Source organism: Carcharhinus amblyrhynchos, chromosome 9 (genome assembly GCF_965287045.1).
Source record: "Carcharhinus amblyrhynchos chromosome 9, sCarAmb.v2.hapA, whole genome shotgun sequence".
Lineage (NCBI taxonomy): Eukaryota > Metazoa > Chordata > Chondrichthyes > Carcharhiniformes > Carcharhinidae > Carcharhinus > Carcharhinus amblyrhynchos.
The window spans coordinates 79,448,703-79,468,929 of NC_137332.1; the positions used below are offsets into that span (position 1 = coordinate 79,448,703).

Genomic DNA, 20,227 nt, shown 5'->3' on the forward strand with positions numbered 1-20,227 from the left:
CCGGCAAGCAGCAATGAAAAAACCTGGAAGAAGAACAGAATGTGAGGGTGAACTGTACACAAAAATGAAAGCAAGGAGTCAGCCACAGATACGAGCACTGCCAAAATCAGAGTACACCCACCGTTTCCAGGTCTTACAGTCCTTGGAGACAGAAGACAGTGTTCTAACAGCACTACATAAGGCTGAGAGGTGAATAATAGCATTACTGTTAGGAGCGGAAAGATGCAGATTAGATCAGCAAGACTGATGTGATTATTCAGATTTTACGAGCATAAGCTTAATTACATTCTGCATCTTCCAACATCACAAAAAGCATACACAGTACTTTATAACATGGTTAACTAAAGTTATGAAAATTGAAGTCCAGTTACAGATAATGAATATTTCCAACCCTTGCATATGTTCAGCAAGGTCATTATGACAAGAGCATTTTTTTCATGCCAGTGAATCTGCCATAGTCTGTAGACCTGACAGTTGAAGTATAAATGCCCATTGTATCCAGGCCTCAATTAATGCTGCTGAATGAGCTTTGACTGTGCTACCCTTTCCGACAAGAGAGTATTTTATTGCTTCATAACTGTGTTCTGAACTCAAGGGCAAGATCACAAATATCGGATCACCTGGTTGCAGGTGACTGGACAACACTGACTAAATGAATCAACAGCATTTATAGTGCGTTGAATGTCATTTTAGCGAATTACTGGGGGAAATAGAGTCAGTATTATTTTAGTACTTTTCATACACACAATAGTCTCAATTGGAATGTGTTTCCATTTGTTCTGAACACCAGTGTCATGATCTGCACACATCTGGATTACATTTATTTATTGACTCAGCTTTGGATTGGCATTCAGGAATGAAACTAACACAGTGCTGCTGACTCATTACAAGAACCGATTTGTGGATCAGCCGATCACAATCAGGCTCAACCTCAACTGAAATGCCAAATCTCCCTTTGGTATGGTGGATTTTGTAAGATTGCATGCATCCTGTGGCATAATCATAAAACACAATAGGGTAGTTCACACTTAATGCGAAGAGACAGTGGATTTGCATGTAGAGTGGTATGGAGAATTAGGTTGAGGGGAGATAAAAGGAGGGCATTTGAGACAAAACAAAGCAAGAACAGTTAGTGTAAAGTATAGTATCAATAATAGGTGTGGAATGACTCAGCAGATTTCAGGTCCACTATCAATATCCTTCTCTTCATCTCATAGTTACATGACAAAACTACTCTGCAGACAGGTGAGAGACAATTGTTGACAAATCATAGGATCCCTACAATGCAGGAGAGGCCATTCAGCCCATCGAATATGCTCTAACTTTCTGACAGAATATCTTACCTTGACCCTCTCACCTACCCTATCCCCATAACCTAACATATTTGCCATGGCTAATCCATCTAACCTACACATCTTGGGACACTAAGGAGCAATTTAGCATGGCCAATCCACCTGACCTGCACATCTTTGGGCTGTGGGAGGAAACTGGAGTACAAGAAACCCACACAAACACAGGGAGAAAATGCAAACTCCATACAACCAGTTACCCAAGGCCGGAATGGAACACGGGTCTCTCACTCTGTGAGCCAGTAGTGCTAACCACTGTGCCACCCTGCCGACGTGCTACAGACTTCTCCACACTTCCACTGTGCAAGGTAAAATCACACCTAAACCACATGGAAAAGCATTGCACACTAAAACCAATTGTTTTAAATAACATAAATAAATGAGTCTCAAGTAATGTATAAATATGTAAAACAGTATTGGGTGAACTCAGTGTTATGAACAACCATGAATTTGCTAAGTGTATAGATTGATTGTGTCACACCCTTCCTAATGTACTGTGGATGTACCAATACGACATGGACTGCAGTAGTTTAGAAATGATGTGGAGATGCTAGCATTGCACTGGGGTAAGCACAGTAAGAAGTCTCACAACACTAGGTTAAAGTCCAATAGATTTATTTGGTGGCACAAGCTTTTGGAATCTTGGTCCTTCTTCAGGTGAGTGAGGAGTTGTGTTCACAAACAGGACATATCCAGAAGCAAACGCAATTTACAAGATAATAGTTGGAATGCAAGTCTTTACACATAATCGAGTCTTAAAAGGTACAGGCAATGTGAGTGGAGAGATGGCCAAGCACAGATTAAGGAAGTGTGTATTGTCTCCAGCTAGGACAGTTAATGATGGTTTGCAAGCCTAGGCAAGTTGTGGGGTTACAGATAGTGAGACATGAACCCAAGATCCCAGTTGAGACCATCTTCATGTGTGCAGAACTTGGTTATATGTGCTACCAAATAAACCTGTTGGACTTTAACCTGGTGTTGTGAGACTTTTTACTGTAGTTTAAAAAGGCAGCTCACTAGCAGCTTCTCAAGGGCAATTAGTGATGGGGAATAAATACTATTCTGTGTGAGATATAAAAGGAAACTACTTCACCAAAGGATATCATAGGCTTTGAATCGGTTTCTCACTAAAGCAGAATAGTCTGAAATGTAAAAATCACTTACTGATGGTAAAACCAGATAAACACAGTAAGAAGTTTCACAACACCAGGTTAAAGTCCAACAGGTTTATTTGGTAGCAAAAGCCACTAGCTTTTGGAGCGCTGCCCCTTCGTCAGGTAAGTGGGAGTTTGATTCACAAACAGGGCATATAAAGACACAAACTCAATTTACAAAATAATGGTTGGAATGCAAGTCTTTACAGGTAATCAAATCTCAAAGGTACAGACAATGTGAGTGGAGGGACCATTAAGCACAGGTTAAAGAGATGTGTATTGTCTCCAGACAGGACAGTTAGTGAGATTTTGCAAGCCCAGGCAAGTCGTGGAGGTTACAGGTAGTGTGACATGAACCCAAGATGCTGGTTGAGGCCGTCTTCATATGTGCAGAGCTTGGCTATCAGTCTCTGCTCAGCAACTATGCGCTGTCATGTGTTGTCAAGGTCGCCTTGGAGAGCGCTTACCCGAAGATCAGAGGCCGAATGCCTGTGACCACTGAAGTGTTCCCGAACAGGAAGAGAACACTCTTGCCTGGTGATTGTTGAACGGTGTTCATTCATCTGTTGTTGTAGCATCTGCACGGTCTCCCCAGTGTACCATGCCTCAGGACATCCTTTCCTGCAGCGTGTCAGGTTGACAACGTTGGCCGAGTTGCAAGAGTACGTACCATGTACCTGGTGAATGGTGTTCTCACGTGAGATAATGGCATCCGTGTCGATGATCCAGCACAATGATCCACAGCAACCTCTGCAAGATGCGCCAAATCACCATCATCTCATGTGAGAACACCATCCACCAGGTACATGGTACATACTCTTGCAACTCGGCCAACGTTGTCTGCCTGATACGTTGCAGGAAAGAATGTCCCGAGGCATGGTACATTGGGGAGACCGTGCAGATGCTACAACAACGAATGAATGAACACCGTTTGACAGTCACCAGGCAAGAGTGTTCTCTTCCTGTTGGGGAACACTTCAGCGGTCACTGGCATTCGGCTTCTGATCTTTGGGTAAGCATTCTCCAAGGTGGCCTTCACGACACACGACAATGCAGAGTCGCTGAGCAGAGACTGATAGCCAAGTTCTGCACACGAGGAGGGCCTTAACCGGGGTCTTGGGTTCATGTCACACTATCTGTAAGCCCCATGACTTGCCTGGGCTTGCAAAATCTCTAACTGTCCTGTCTGGAGACAATACACAACTGTTTAACCTATGCTTAATGCTCTCTTCACTCACATTGTCTGTACCTTTCAGACTTGATTATTTGTAAAGACTCGCATTCCAATCAATATTTTGTAAATTGAGTTTGTGTCTTTATATGCCCTGTTTGTGAACAGAACTCACACTCAGCTGACGAAGGAGCAATGCTTCAAAAGCTAGGGGCTTTTCCTACGAAATAAACCTGTTGGATTTAACCTGGTGTTGTGAGACTTTTTAGTGTGTTTACCCCAGTCCAACACTAGCATCTCCACATCATGAAAACCAGATAAACACAGGGTATGATGATGCTAACTTGCTCTTATTGGTAATTTAACATTGCTTTCTGCAGACTTAGTTAAAATGCAAATTCTAATAAGTGAGATTTGATAACCCAATTACCAAGTTCCTTCATTAAAAGGACAACAAATAGTTGAATGCAGCCCAGTACCACGTTCTTGTCTCAATGTAGTTACCTTGTTTGGCTGCACTGTTCTTCGTAGATTCTCCATCCACTTATCTCTTTCTGCCACAGATGAGCAACTGAAACATTTACTACCTCCTGAGTATGTAACCTGCAACAGAAAATCAGTCAGATTAGGTCTGAGCATGCCAAATGTAAAGGAATGTTTCTACATGCTGTGTACAAGAATGAAGAAAGTTTAAACTAATTAAAACCAGTTGAGTGTGGACAACATACCTTTCTATGTACCATTGGATAGATAATCTTGCAAAGTCAGATGCAAATGTCACATGCATAAAACAGGAATGTTGGAAAATTATGCACTGTATACAAAGGTATATAAATTATCCAAGTAACCATAAGAGGATTGGGAATTTGAGTTATATTTGCATTCTATTCTAATCCAAAGCCAGAAGGAAACAATTAATCTGACAAAATAGAGCACAGTGACTGAAGTCAAATCTAATCAAATACAAATCAGTGCAATCAATACAATCCAAGTCAAGTCCTTATCCCTGGTGAGGTTGCTATTACTTGCAAGAAGTTATATTTGCATTCTATTCTAATCCAAAGCCAGAAGGAAACAATTAATCTGACAAAATAGAGCACAGTGACTGAAGCCAAATCTAATCAAATACAAATCAGTGCAATCAATACAATCCAAGTCAAGTCCTTATCCCTGGTGAGGTTGCTATTACTTGCAAGAAGTTCAAGCTGAAGCCTGTTTGCTTATATCCATTGTTTATTGACCAGTTACTAATCATGAAATCAATCTGCAGTGGAAACTGAATGTAGACCCTTTCAGTCAGTTTTAGCGGATTGCACTTTGAGTCATTCTTTTTAGTTATCCATTTCTGTATAGCTTTTGACCAAAACAAGGTACTCGTTCCCTTCCAGTTCAAAGAAATTGACATATTTGTTTCCCACAGTTTTTTGTGTTTGAACATTGAATGAAAGGGACCACGGTTGGATCATTTTTCATTCTAAGGCACACTTCACAACTCTTCATTAACTTTACCAACCCTTGAATAACAAAAGTAGTTTCTTGCTACTGCTTTCACACAGATTATGCCTATGTACTCTTGGTGTTCCTCTCATAATCTTTTTCTTAACTTTGGAGGAATAATGACACTTAAACCCTGCATAAGATAGCTTTGATTTGAAATTTTTCATGATCATGCTCTGTAAGTCAGACATTGATGGAATAATTGAGTACTTTATCAAGTATTGGTAAGCACTTAAGCAAAAGTGATATGAAGAGAAGCATTTTACGCAGCCAGTGGTGATAATATAGAATACAATAGAATAGAATCCCTACAGTGCAGAAAGAGACCATTCGGCCCACTGAGTCTGCAGCAACCACAATCCCACCAAGGCCCGATTCCCATAACCCCACAAACTTACCTTGTTAATCCCCTGCCGCTAGGGTCAATTTTGCACGGCCAATCAACCTAACCCGCACATCTTTGGACAGAGCACCCAGAGGAAACCCACGCAGACACGGGAAGAACGTGCAAACCCCACAAAGACAGTGACCCGAAGCCAGAATTAAATCCAGGTCCCTGGTGCTGTGAGGCAGCAGTGCTAACCACTGTGCCGCCCCAATTCTATAATGCTGTGAAAAAGGTCATAATCTGACCCACTATTTTCTCTGGTGACATGGCAAATCATTTGTGTATGTAAAATAACTCACAGGTAACCTAGTGCTGAAAACTTAAACAGAATTCATGGGAATCTTGACAGAACATCTGTATTTGCACAGTCTGCTGACTAATGATTTTGAATATCATACTGACGGGTCACAAAAATCAATATACAACTCTGAAGTTATGCTGCTGCTATTGATGGTACTCTCTTCTTTGAATTAAATATGAGCTTGAGGGCTCGGTGGTCACAGTGAACTTCCTACCATATAGGTATCTGTGGAACTTTATAACATCACATACGACTGCTAATGCCTCATTTTCAACTTGACCTTGTTAAAATATGTGAAGCATATCATAGAATCCCTACAGTGCAAGAGGCGGCTTTTGGTCCACCAAGCCTACACTGACAACAATCCCACCCAGGCCCCATCCTCATGGTCCCAGGCATTTACCCTGCTAATCCCCCTGACACTAACCATGGCAATTTACCATGGTCAATCCACCTAATCTACTGTGGGAGGAAACCAGAGCAAAACCATGCAGACACAGGGAGAACATGCAGACGGTCAGCTGAGGCTGGACTTGAACCCAGGTCCCGAGTGCTGTGAGGCAGCAGTGCTAACCACTGTGCCACCGTGCTGCTATGATACAGGCTTCTCCACACTTCCATTATGTGAGATAATACGACATCTAAACCCTGTGGAAAGACAGCACACAACCGTTTCTTGAGCTCACAATGGGTCAAAACAGTATCACTAGTAATCACTTCCTTCACTTTTTCAAATGTTTTCTGATACGCCACGGACCATTTCAAATCTATTCAACTTTTGAGCAGTTGAATACAATAAGTCAGGGGTGAACTTTGAATAATATGCTATAATCCCCAACTATATTGTAACTTCCTTTGTTTTCTAGTCTCTTTGCTTTCAAAGTCTCTCCTCCTGTATTAGATGGATATCTTCACAACTACTTGGTGAACCAGGTATTTTATACAGGATGACATGAAGCAAGATTTGTGCTTTTTAGCTCTGTAGCCATTCTCTTGTAATCAACCTAGGACTATGTTCAAATTTAAAATGTGTTCTTTCTCTGTCCTACTGCTAATTAGAATCATATACAAGCAGCAGCATACTCCTTCCATCTCATTTAGAACCTGATCCATGACCTTCTGGAACACTGCTGGAGCATAGATACCAATGGTAGTCTCTCATACTGATGGCAAGTTGGTCCCTTGCTCTCATCAACTAATTCTAATCGCAAATTGGCATTTGAAAAATCTATCCGATTGAACACCTTTCCACTGCGTTGAATTAGAACACAAATCTTCACAGATAGGCATTGGATAAATGCTATTTTTGATCACCTTATTCACAATTTGCTTATAATCTCCAGAGGTCTGAACTTGCACAATGAGTGCGATGCGTTCACTGCTTTTCAATTTCTTAATTTTCTCAGTTCTTTCTAATTAGTAAAATAAGCCAAAGTGATATGAAGAGAAACGTTTTACACAGTGTGTGAGAGAATCTGCAAAGCACTGCCTGAGAATGTGGTGGACGCAGATTCAACTGAAGTATTCATAAGGGAATTAGACTATTATCCGAGAAGGAAAACATGCAGCATAACGAGGAGAAGATAGGGCAATGTAACTCGGTGAGTTGTTCGTTCGGACAGCTGGTGCAAATACAATGGGCCAAACAGTCTCCTTCTGCACTGTAATGATTCTGTAGTTCTCAGTCAGCTCTTTACTTTCAGCTCTTTACTTACAGCTTCTAACTGTGCATAAGGCCAAGGCTTGCAAAATGCCATCTATATGTTGTCCTTTATTTTGACTTTGGCCTTGTGTTACCTAATTTTATCATTTGGTCCTCCTGTTCAAAGGCCCTTTTTGCTCTCTAAATGCTTCCTCCATGTCAAGTGTACTCTTACTGATCCCAACCATCAATAATGTGGCTCAGTTTTACCATATTTTCCCATCAGGAAACTTTTATTCCTTCCTACTCTTCACAATAGCAAGTGATAGGGTGTATAATCACACTCCATCCTCACATTAACTTGACCGAACATTGAAAAAGTTTTATTGGAATAACTGATTAGTTTAACAACAATTTTATGAAAGGACTTTTGTACTCTTCTTCTGAGGTAACACTCCTGGCTGCAGCTGTCTCAACAACGAAAATAAGTCATCAATTGCCAACTTTCATCTCGACGGTGGGCGCTGCAATTTTATTCTTCAGTACTATTTACTCTCAACTTCCTTGTTGTCTGACTGAATACAACTTTTGATCTTTCAGTTCAATAACATCAAGGAAAAGAAATTAGGAGCAAAATTCGGACCCTCAAACTTGCTCCACCATGCAAAAAGATAATCAGGTGATTAAGGAGCAGCGCTCCCAAAGCTCGTGATTCCAAATAAACCTGTTGGACTTTAACCTGGTGTTGAGATTTCTTACTGTACCCATCCCAGTCAAATGCTGGCATCTCCACAATAAGATCGTGACTGATTTGATTGTAACCTCAACTCCACATTCCTGACTGCCCCAATAACCTTTCATTCCTTTGCTTCTCAAGGATCTCCGCCTTGCTTATCTGTCTGTCTATGCCTTGATGAAAATTCGAAGAAACTACTTCCACTGCCTTTTGAGAAGCAGAGTTCCAAAGATCCACGACTCTTTAGAGAAAAAAATTTCTCCTCATCTCTGGCTTATAAGTTAGCTTATTTTTAAGCAATGAGTCCGAGTTAAAGATTCTCCCACAAAAGGGAACATCATCTCCATATCTACCCTGTCAAGACCCCTCAAGATCTTGAAAGTTTCAATCAAGTTACCTCTTACTCTTCAAAACCCCAATGCGACAAGCCTCGCCTATCCAAATCTTCCTCATAAGACAACTTGTCCATTTCCTGGTATTAGACTAGCAAACTTTCTATGAACTGCTTTTAACACATTTCTATCTTTCTTTTAATAAGAACATAAAGAACATAAGAACATAAGAAATAGGAGCAGGAGTAGGCCATCTAGCCCTTCGAGCCTGCCCCGCCATTCAATAAGATCATGGCTGATCTGTCGTGGCTCAGTTCCACATTCCCGCCCTCTCCCCATAACCCTTAATCCCCTCGCTTATCAAAAACCCATCAACCCGCGTCTTAAAAATATTTAGCGAGGCAGCCTCCACCACTTCAACGGGCAGAGAATTCCAGAGATTCATCACCCTTTGAGTGAAGAAGATCCTCCTCAACTCCATTCTAAACCGTGCCCCCTTTATCTTGAGGCTGTGCCCCCTAGTCCTACTGTCCTTTCTGAGCAGGAAGAGTCTCTCCACCTCTATCCTATCCCTCCCATTCATCATCTTATACGTCTCAATGAGATCTCCCCTCATTCTTCTAAACTCTAACGAGTACAAGCCTAGTTTATTCAGCCTCTCCTCATAGCTCAACCCCCTCAACTCCGGCATCAGCCTAGTAAACCTCCTCTGCACTCCCTCCAAGGCCAAAATATCCTTGCGTAAGTGCGGCGACCAAAACTACACACAGTACTCCAGCTGCGGCCTCACCAATGCCCTATACAGCTGCAGGAAGACCTCCCTACTTTTATATTCAATCCCCCTCGCTATGAAGGCCAGCATCCCATTAGCCTTCCTGACCACCTGCTGCACCTGCAGGCTGGGTTTTTGCGACTCATGCACAAGGACCCCGAGGTCCCTCTTCACCGTCGCATGCTGCAGTTTTTCTCCACGTAAGTAATAGTCCTTCCTACCATTATTCCTACCAAAGTGGACCACCTCGCACTTGCCAACATTAAATTCCATTTGCCAGATCCTGGCCCATTCGCCCAGCCTATCTAGATCCTTCTGCAGACTTTCCACACCCTCCGCACAATTTGCCGTTCCACCAATCTTGGTGTCATCAGCAAATTTTGACACCATACACTCGGTTCCCTCCTCCAGATCATCAATATAAATGCTAAATAGCTGAGGCCCCAGCACCGGCCCCTGGGGCACTCCACTAGTCACCAACCGCCAATCCGAATAGCACCCATTGACCCCCACTCTCTGCCTCCTATTTGACAACCAATCCTCTATCCACGCTAACACCCTACCCCCAACTCCATGCCCCCTTACCTTCTGCAATAACCTCTTGTGAGGTACCTTGTCAAACGCCTTCTGAAAATCAAGAAAGACCACATCCACCGGCTCTCCTCTATCCACCGCCGTAGACACATCCTCATAGAACTCCAACAAATTTGTCAGACACGACTTCCCTTTAACAAAACCATGCTGCGTCTGCTCTATCAAGCAATTCCCCTCAAGATGCCTCGCTCTTTCCTCCTTGATGACGGATTCTAACATTTTACCTACAACAGACGTTAAACTAACTGGCCTATAATTCCCTGCCTTTTGCCTGCCACCCTTCTTAAACAACGGCGTAACATTAGCCGTTTTCCAATCTTCCGGCACTTCCCCGGAATCCAGCGACGTTTGGAAAATAACCAAGACATCGGCTATCACCTCTGCCATTTCTTTCAGAACCCTCGGATGCATTCCATCCGGTCCTGGGGACTTGTCCACAATCAGTCCCTCCAGTCTGAGGAGACCATTACTGTACACAATGCTTCAGATACAATCTCACTGATGCGCTGTACAACTGAAGCATAACTCCCTACTTCCATAATCAATTCCTCTTGCAATAAACAAAAACATTCTATTAGAACATAGAACATTACAGCGCAGAACAGGCCCTTCGGCCCACGATGTTGCGCCGACCAGTTACAAAACAATGACCCACTAACCTAAACCAATCCCTTCTCGTCCATAAACCTATCCACGGATCTCTTAAACGCCCCCAAACTAGGCGCATTTACAACTGCAGCAGGTAGGGCATTCCAATCTCTCACCACCCTCTGGGTAAAGAACCTACCCCTGACATCCATCCTATAACTACCACCCCTTAATTTAAAGCCATGCCCCCTCGTGCTAGATTTCTCCATCAGAGGAAAAAGGCTATCACTATCCACCCTATCTAAACCTCTAATCATCTTATATGTTTCAATAAGTTCCCCTCTTAGCCGCCTTCTTTCCAGCGAAAACAACCCCAAATCCCTCAGCCTCTCCTCATAGGACCTCCCCTCCATACCAGACAACATCCTGGTAAACCTCCTCTGCACCCTCTCCAAAGCCTCCACATCCTTCCTATAATGTGGGGACCAGAACTGCACACAGTACTCCAAGTGCGGCCGCACCAGAGTTGTGTACAGTTGCAACATGACGCTGCGACTCCTAAATTCAATCCCTCTACCAATAAACGCCAAGACACCGTATGCCTTCTTAACAACCTTATCTACTTGACTCCCAACTTTCAGGGATCTATGTACGCATACACCTAGATCCCTCTGCTCATCCACACTATTCATAGTCCTCCCGTTAGCCCTATACTCGACACATCTGTTATTCCTACCAAAGTGAATTACCTCACACTTCTCCGCATTAAACTCCATCCGCCACCTCTCGGCCCAGCTCTGCAACCTGTCTAAGTCTTCCTGCAAACTATGACACCCTTCATCACTATCTACCACACCTCCGACTTTGGTGTCATCAGCAAACTTACTAATCCACCCAACTATACCCTCATCCAGATCATTAATAAAAATTACAAACAGCAGTGGCCCCAAAACAGATCCCTGAGGCACACCACTCGAAACCGAACTCCATGATGAATATTTACCATCAACCACCACCCTCTGTCTCCTATCCGCTAGCCAATTCCTGATCCAATTCCCTAGATCACCCCCAATCCCATACATCTGCATTTTCTGCAGAAGCCTACCATGGTGAACCTTATCAAACGCCTTACTAAAATCCATATACACCACGTCCACTGCCTTACCCCCATCCACCTCTTTGGTCACTTTCTCAAAAAACTCAATAAGGTTAGTAAGGCACGACCTACCCACCACAAAACCATGCTGACTATCTCCAATCAATTCTTTACTCTCCAAATAACTATAAATCCTATCCCGAATAATTTTTTCTAAAACCTTGCCCACAACAGAAGTGAGACTCACCAGTCTATAATTCCCGGGGAAGTCTCTAATCCCCTTCTTAAACAATGGGACAACATTCGCTAACCTCCAATCTTCCGGTACTATACCAGAGGCCAACGACGACCTGAAGATCAGAGCCAGAGGCTCTGCAATCACTTCTCTTGCCTCCCAGAGAATCCTGGGGTAAATCCCATCCGGACCAGGGGACTTATCTATTTTCAGACCCTCCAGAATATCTAGCACATCCTCCTTATCAACTGCAACACTGTCAATTCTACTCCCCTGCAATCCAGTGTCCTCCTCAGCTATATCCATGTCCCCCTGCGTGAACACCGAAGAGAAATATTGGTTCAATGCCTCTCCAATCTCCTCCGGTTCCACACATAACTTCCCTCTGCTGTCTATAACTGGCCCTAATCTTGCCCTAACCAACCTTCTGTTCTTAACATACCTATAGAACGCCTTAGGATTCTCCTTAACCCTATCAGCCAAAGTCTTCTCATCTCCTCTTTTAGCCCTTCTTAGCTCACTCTTCAACTCCCTCCTAGCCAATCTAAAGTTTTCTAGTGCAATACCCGAGCCCTCACGTCTCATCCGAACATAAGCCTCCTTTTTCCTCTTAACCAACGAAAAAACTTTTTTGGTGCACCATGGTTCCCTAGCCCTACCAATTCCTCCTTGCCTGACAGGGACATACCTATCACGGACTCGCAGTAGCTGCTCCTTGAAAAAACTCCACATTTCAGACGTTCCCAGTCCCTGTAATCTCCTAGTCCAACCTATGCTTCCTAATTCTCTCCTAATAGCCTCATAATTACCCTTCCCCCAGCTAAAACCACTAGCCCGAGGTTCATTCCTATCCCTTTCCATCACTAAGGTGAACGTAACCGAATTGTGGTCACTATCACCAAAATGCACACCAACTTCTGGCTCATTTCCCAGCACCAAATCCAATATAGCCTCACCTCTAGTTGGCCTATCTACATACTGAGTCAAAAAACCTTCCTGCACGCTTTGTACAAAAACTGACCCCTCTAACGAGCTAGAGCTATAACAATTCCAATCAATATTAGTAAAGTTAAAATCCCCCATAACAATTACCCTATTACTTTCACTCCTAACCAGGATCGTCTCCGCAATCCTTTCCTCAACCTCTCTAGAACTTTTAGGAGGTCTATAAAAGACTCCCAACAGGGTGACCTCTCCTCTCCTATTTCTAATCTCCGCCCATACTACCTCAACAGACAAGTCCTCATCAAACTTCCTCTCTGACACTGTGATACAATCCCTGACCAATAAAGCTACCCCTCCCCCCCTCCTACCTCCTTCTCTACTCCGACTAAAACATTTGAACCCCGGGACCTGCAGCAACCATTCCTGCCCCTGCTCTATCCATGTCTCTGAAATGGCCACAACATCGAAGTCCCAGGTACTGATCCACGCTGCAAGTTCATCCACTTTATTGCAAATACTCCTCGCATTAAAGTACACACATTTCAAACCCTGCTCCACCCCACCCCTGCGATGCTGTGCATTGCAGTCCCCATCTATGCCCCCCTCACTTTCAACCCCTCTACTCAGGATCCCACCCCCCTCCGAATCAGTTTAAACCTCCTTAGCTCTTCCTAATTACTTACTGTATCTGCACACTAGTCTTTTGTAATTCACGCACTAGGTCACCCAGATTTGACTGTAATCTCTCACTATTTGAATAAGCAGCTTTTTTGTTCTTTCTGCCAAAATAGATTTCAACATGTTCCCACATTATACTCTATTTGTCAGATCTTTGCCCACTCAGTTAACCAATGTCCTGTTGTACCCCTTTTATGTCTTTTTCATAACTTACTTTCCTATCTATCTTTGACCTGAATTTTTGCCTGTTGGGCGAATGCAGCTGATGGGTCCAGACGTAGATGTGAAATACGTTCCTGGCCGTGACAGCCAGTTAATGACCATCAGTGTGAAATGCACACTGTTAAAGGCTCAGTGCTGCCCAGGAGGATGGCAACAGGATGGCTGGGATTTCTAATGTGTTCCCTCAAAGTGTCAGTCACTGCGGAGCTTTCTCAGGGAGCTGCTGACCTATGAAAAATAAATAACGTGTTAAAAGGATGCCACAAGTGTCCAAGCAGCACAATCATAGACAGACCTAATCCCCGGGCACACTTGTTAATTTTATTTCAGTCCTGACACATCATTTCACCCTGGATTGAGATTGCAGCTAAAATGGAAAGGACACCTGGCCAGTTGGTTCACCCACAGACAAGTCACATAAAATTGTGGTCAACTGACTCCCTTAATTGGCTGAATTTCCTGCTTCATTGTTCGGTGGCATGCTTCTGACTCATGCACATGCATTGATCGAAAAATTACATGAGTGTGGTACGATGTTGGGACTTGCGACCGACAGCATCGCCCATATTTCCAGGTTGTGTGCACACCTGCCCGAACATCATAAAATTCTGACCTGTATGTCATTAGTAAATTTTGTAATCATATCTTTGGTCCCTTTATCTGAGTCATTTATATAAATTGTAAAAGGTTGAAGCCCCAGCATTGATCCTTGTGCCACAACACTTGTCACATCCTCCCAAATGGCCAGGAGCCTAGCATGGAGCAGGCAACATACCCATTTGAACTCCAGTTCTTTGCTACAGAGAACAATGTCAAGTCTGTTATTTCCAGAGGAATCAAGACTGGAGCAGATTAGCAGTCAAGAATTTCATCAGTGGTGGGTCTCAGATGGGCTGCGCCAATGGTTCTGCTCATTATTTTAAAGACTGCAAACGCCATCAGCTTCAGTTGCAATATAAAAGTCCCAATTTATCTTGTTTCATCAGATGATGAGGCCCATGTCTTTTATTGATAGATCTGAGAAGTTACTACTTTATTTGTCAGATCCTAGTGCATAATGAGGGGTTTGTGAAGTGCAAATGGTGGAATGTAGTGCTGGGTGGTTGTGAAAGTGCTTTTCTCCTGAAATCAGATCAAAAATAGGTGTTTTACAATATTTGAAGATTTCTGAAAGGGAACATGTGACAAAATCTCAATCTGCCAAAAATTCATTATGCTAAATCTAAGGCAACATTGCCTATTTTGATTTCAGGCACAGCCAGAGCACACCACAGATGTACTGACTATGCTAATATGGTTCAATCTCTAGTGGTTTTGTGTCACTTACTGTCACTCATGTTATTCCCTACAGACCATCTGCTAACGAGGGCATGAAAGTTCACGTACTTCGCTAGAAGTGCAATCGTTTCTGCATTGAGGAGAATTAATCACTTAGTTGTTCAAGGTTAGATGAGGGGAGTTTGCGCAGTGCTGTGATGATCTTGCATTTACTATAGCAATTTTCTTTTGTGATTTGGAAACGGTATTTGGTTTGGAATTGATAACACAACTGGATTAGCCCAATGGCTTAGTTGAAGAAGGCAGCCTTTCAAAGAGTATTTCAACTCATATTCAACAAGAAGTCTGGTTCGTACACTACAAGCAACAAACAATTACATGAATGAGACACTAAAATCAGCCAGCGCTTGTAAACTTTGGCACAGCAGGTGTCAGCAGCTTCAGAAGAGAGGAAAAGAAACTTGCGCAAAAATACTCTCCTGGAGTGATAACATTTTTTGACATAAATACAATATTTTGATATTTCAGAACACAAAAATATTCACTCATTAAAAAATACAAATGACAAATTCGGTACCTTCCACATCAATAAGATATCACAAAATACATTTCCACTCCTTTTGAAATGTGATCATCACTGTTATGTGGACAAACCTGGCAGTCCATTTGCAAGCTGCAATGCCCCACAAACTTCAATGCATGTTTTTTTGTGCTGCTGGTTGATGGGTAAATGGTCCCCAGAAGATCACCCCTACTCTTTGATAAGTACCCATGGAGATTTAACCCACAGCCTCAGTTTAGTGTCTCATTCAACAGAAGCAACTCTAACAGTGGTCTTTCAGTACTACACTGAAATGCTATCCACACAGATAGTGACCCAAGCTGGGAATCGAACCCAGAACCCTGGAGCTGTGAAGCAGCAGTGCTAACCACTGTGCTACCATGCCGCCCTATTAAAATTAATTTTAACAAGAAAAAACCTTTATCAAACATTTGAAAATTGGATAATTATACAATTTTCCTCTGCTCCCCTCAGCTTAATAACTACACACAAGTTTTAAGATTGACACTGATTATGAAGTATAACTTAATCTATATGGTCTCAACACAGTCCTTCTGACACACACAAGATGACCATGGTCAACTTCAGACTCCTAAATTAGGATTTGAACCTAGGGCCTTCTGACTCAAAGATAATAGTTTTACAGCTGAGTCATGCTGGCACAAGATATAAACTAGTAAAAAAAAACTTTCAAATAAGAATTATCTTCAGTAAAATATCCTCTGCAAAACAGAATAAATGTATACTTGCTCATTGTCTCTGGGTAGATATATTATCTGCTTTAGTACAATCCTGCTGCAGACATGGAAGAAATGAGAAGTAATCCCCAGACAGTATAAATTCATCCAGAGTAGTTAGCAGCTTGTGATCAGGGATTTGTGGTAAATCAATCTCTGCTACCATGACCCCTGTTAGAAGTGAGTGTGTGCATATTAGGTGGAGGTCAGGTTGAATTCAACTGTGATGCTCCCCTCTATTTAAACAGCTCAGATTGGTTGTTTAAATTCAGAATCACAAAACTGTTACAGCAGATGAGGCCCACCATATCTGTACCAGCTTCCCAAAGGGACAATTTAGAGCGCCAATTCACTTTTACCCTGTAGCTCTGCACATTCTTCCTTTTCAGATAATAATCCAATTACCTTTTAAATGCCCCAACTGAACCTGCCTCCACCACATTCAGGCAGTACATTCTAAATACAAACCATTCAGTGGGTGAAATGTGAAAGGACATTTCCTTACGTCTCCATTGCTTCTTTTCACAATTATCTTAAATCTGTACCCTCGTGTTTTGATCCTTCTAGTAATGGAAACACGTTTCTGTTCCTACCTCTCATGATTTTGAAATTCTCTTTTCAATTTCCTCTCAACCTTCTCTTCTCCAAGAAAATTAGTCCCAACTTCTCCAAATTCATAAGTTCTTCATCGCTGGAACCACTCTTGTGAACTATTTCTGTGCTTTCTTTAAAGACTTCAGATCTTTCCTAAGGAGTGGTGCCCAGAACTGGGCATAATACTCCAGCTGAGGCTAAACCAGCATTCGACACAAAATGAATAATATTTCCTTGCTGCTCTATTCTATGACCCTAGTAATCAAGCTGAGGGTGCCGTATGCTTTATTAACTGTCCTGCCACCTTCAATGACTTCAGTACACCCAGGTGCCTCTGCTCTTGTAGCCTGATTATGCCCTCTATTTTACATTGTCTTTGTTCATCCTTACTACCAAAATGAATAATTTCATACTCTACAATGAATTTCATCTGTCATCTGATAGCTGAATGATGAAATGGTGGAATGCATCAACCTGTGTACATCCTTTTGAAGTTCCACAAAATCCTCTTCACAGTTCACATTGCTTCCAAATTTCATAGCATTTGCCATTTTTAAAATTATGCTCTCTACACCAAGTTCTAGGTCATTCATGCATCTCAGAAAGGACAAGGGTGCTAACAGTGACCTCTGGGAATTCTTCAACACACCTTCCTTCAGTCAAAAAGACATTTGTTAACCATTACTCTCTGTTTTCCTGTCATTCAACTAATCTTGTATCTGTGTTGCTACTGTACCTTTTATTCCATGAGCTATAATTTTACTCAAGTCTATTGTGTGGTACTTGATCATATACCTTTTTAAAGTCCATGTACACCAAATGAACATTATTACTCGAATTGATTACCCTATCAAAAACGATAGTAAGTTAGTTAAACACAATTTTCTCTTATGAAATCCATGTTGACTTTCATTAATTAATCCATGTTTTCCAAAATGACTATTTATTTTGTCTCAAGCTATTGTTTCTCCACTATTGAAGTTAAACTGACCAGTTTGCAGTTGTTAGGCTTATCTTTACACCCTTTTTTGAAAAGGAGAGTAATATTTCAATTCTCCAGTCCTCTGGCATCACCCTGAGTCAAAGGAAGTCTGGGAAAATTATGGCCAGCGCCTCCTGAATTTTCATGCTCACCCAGGTTCGATTCCAGCCTTGAGTGACTGTGTGGAGTTTGCACATTCCCCCTATGTCTCCGTGGGCTTCCTCTGGGTGCTCCAGTTTCCTCCCACATGCCAAAGATGTGTGGATAATGGAGAGTGGCCATGCTAAATTACCCCAAAGTGTCATGGGGATTAACAAGGTAAATACATGGGGTTATGGGAATCCTGGGTGAAACTGTTGTCGGTGTAGGCTCGATGGCCTCCTTCTGCATTGTATGGATTCTATGACTTCTGTGACCTCCTCAGTGTTCTTGGATGCATGTTATTTGGTCTTGATGCCTTGTCAACTTTAATTACACACAGCTCATCCAATACTGCTTCCTTATGAATCTTAAACCCTTCAAATGATTGAATGATCTCCTTTTTGACCACAACCTGAAAGCTTCTTCTTCTCTACATTATCCACACACCTTTGGCATGTGGGAGGAAACTGGAGCACCCGATGGAAGCCCCGGAGACATAGGGAGAATGTGCAAACTCCACACAGTCACTCAAGGCTGGAATCAAACTTGGGTGAGCATGAAAATTCAGGAGGCGCTGGCCATAATTTTTCCAGACTTCCTTTGATTCAGGGTGATGCCTGAGGACTGAAGAATTGGAAATGTTACTCTCCTTTTCAAAAAAGGATGCAAAGATAAGTCTAACAACAGCAAACTGGTAAAGACAGAACCAAAACAGTCACTTAATATATCAGCTATGCCCCTGTGCATACATCTTCTTGGTGGTCCTTAATCAGCCCCACTCTGCCTTTTTCCACCCTTTTACTATTTATATGACAACTTTGGAATTCCCTTCTTTGTTAGCTGCTAGTCTTTTTTCGTAATCTCTCTTTGCTTCTCTTATTTGCTTTCTCACTTCCATTTTGAACCTTCTATATTCAGCCTGGTTCTTGGTTGTATTATCTACCTGGCATTTGTCAGAAGCACATTTTTGTTTCTTCATCTTAATCTCTATCTCCTTTGTCATCCAAGGAGCTCTAGGTTTGTTTGTCCTATCTTCCCCCATCTCGAGAAAATAACTTGACTGTGCCCAAACATGCTCTTCTTTAAAGGCATCCCCTTGTTTATTTATTGTTTTGCCTGACAACCTTTGATTCCAATTAATCTGGTCCAGATCAATGCTTATCCCGCTAAAGTTTGACTTTCCCCATGTTAATTATCCTTATTTTGGATTGTTCCTTGTTCTTTTCCAAGCCAATCTACCCCCAAAGATATAACAGTTACTGTTACCTTAATGTTCTTATCGACACTTGTTCCACTTGGCCCACCTCACTCCCAAGAACCAGATTTGATGGTCTTTTCTCAGAGTGAAAAAATTTCTGTTGTAGAAAATTTTCTTGAGCACACTCTATAAACTCTTACCTCTCTTTGCCCTTTACACTACTGCTATCCTAGTTTAGATTTGGAAAATAAATGTCCCTCATTATAACTTCACTGTAATTCTTGCATCTCTCTGTAACTCCTTTGCAAATTTGCTCCTCTACAGCTTTCCATGAGTTAATGGCCAAAAGACTAACAATATATCTAATTGGATCTTTTTGTTCCTTTGCTCTAGCCAAATAAATTCCGCCTTGGATTTCTCTGGGACATCCTCTCTCTGCAGCATACAATGTTTTTATTAATCAATTCTGCTACTATTCCCCCTTTCCTATTTTCTCTGAATACCTTGCATCTAGGAATATTTAATAACCAGTCCTGCCCTTCTTTGAGCCAGATTTCCATTTGCTACAACATATTTCTACAAGGCAATCTACGCCTGTAATTCACCAACCTTATTTATCACATTTACATGCATGCAAAGTAACCTAATTCATCTTTATTTCTTTTGCCCTTAATCTGAATGCACCTAATAACTTACTATTTCCTACTCCAGTGCGATCTTTCCCAGTATTCTTTGCACTTGACATTTCTCTCAGATGTTATTTCTTGTTCCCACAGTCCTGCCAAATTAGGTTCCACCCTTCTCAATAGCGCTAAAAATCGTCCCGCTAGGAACTCAGCCCAGCTCTGTTCTGGTGTGTATAAATCCCATCTCCACCAGAGCCCATTTAAATTCCTCAGCCACCTAAAGACCTCCCTCCTGAGCCTTCTTTCCAGCCATATATTTATTTGCTTCAATTCTCACTTGTGCGTGGTACAGGGAAGAATCCTGAGATGACCACTTTTGAGATCATGCTGGCTAATTTCCTACTTAGCT

The 20,227-nt window shown here is 42.1% G+C and overlaps 1 protein-coding gene across 9 annotated transcripts in view; it reads right to left on the minus strand.

The window, feature by feature from the left end:
* rasal2 (RAS protein activator like 2) overlaps window positions 1-20,227 on the minus strand; it is a 388,464-nt gene that overhangs the window by 48,504 nt on the left and 319,733 nt on the right. For all 9 annotated transcript variants that reach the window (XM_080195958.1, XM_080195961.1, XM_080195959.1 and 6 more), the window contains one exon: window positions 4,179-4,277. In XM_080195958.1, the coding sequence (XP_080052084.1) occupies window positions 4,179-4,277 (99 nt within the window). The remainder of the gene's footprint in view (window positions 1-4,178; window positions 4,278-20,227) is intronic.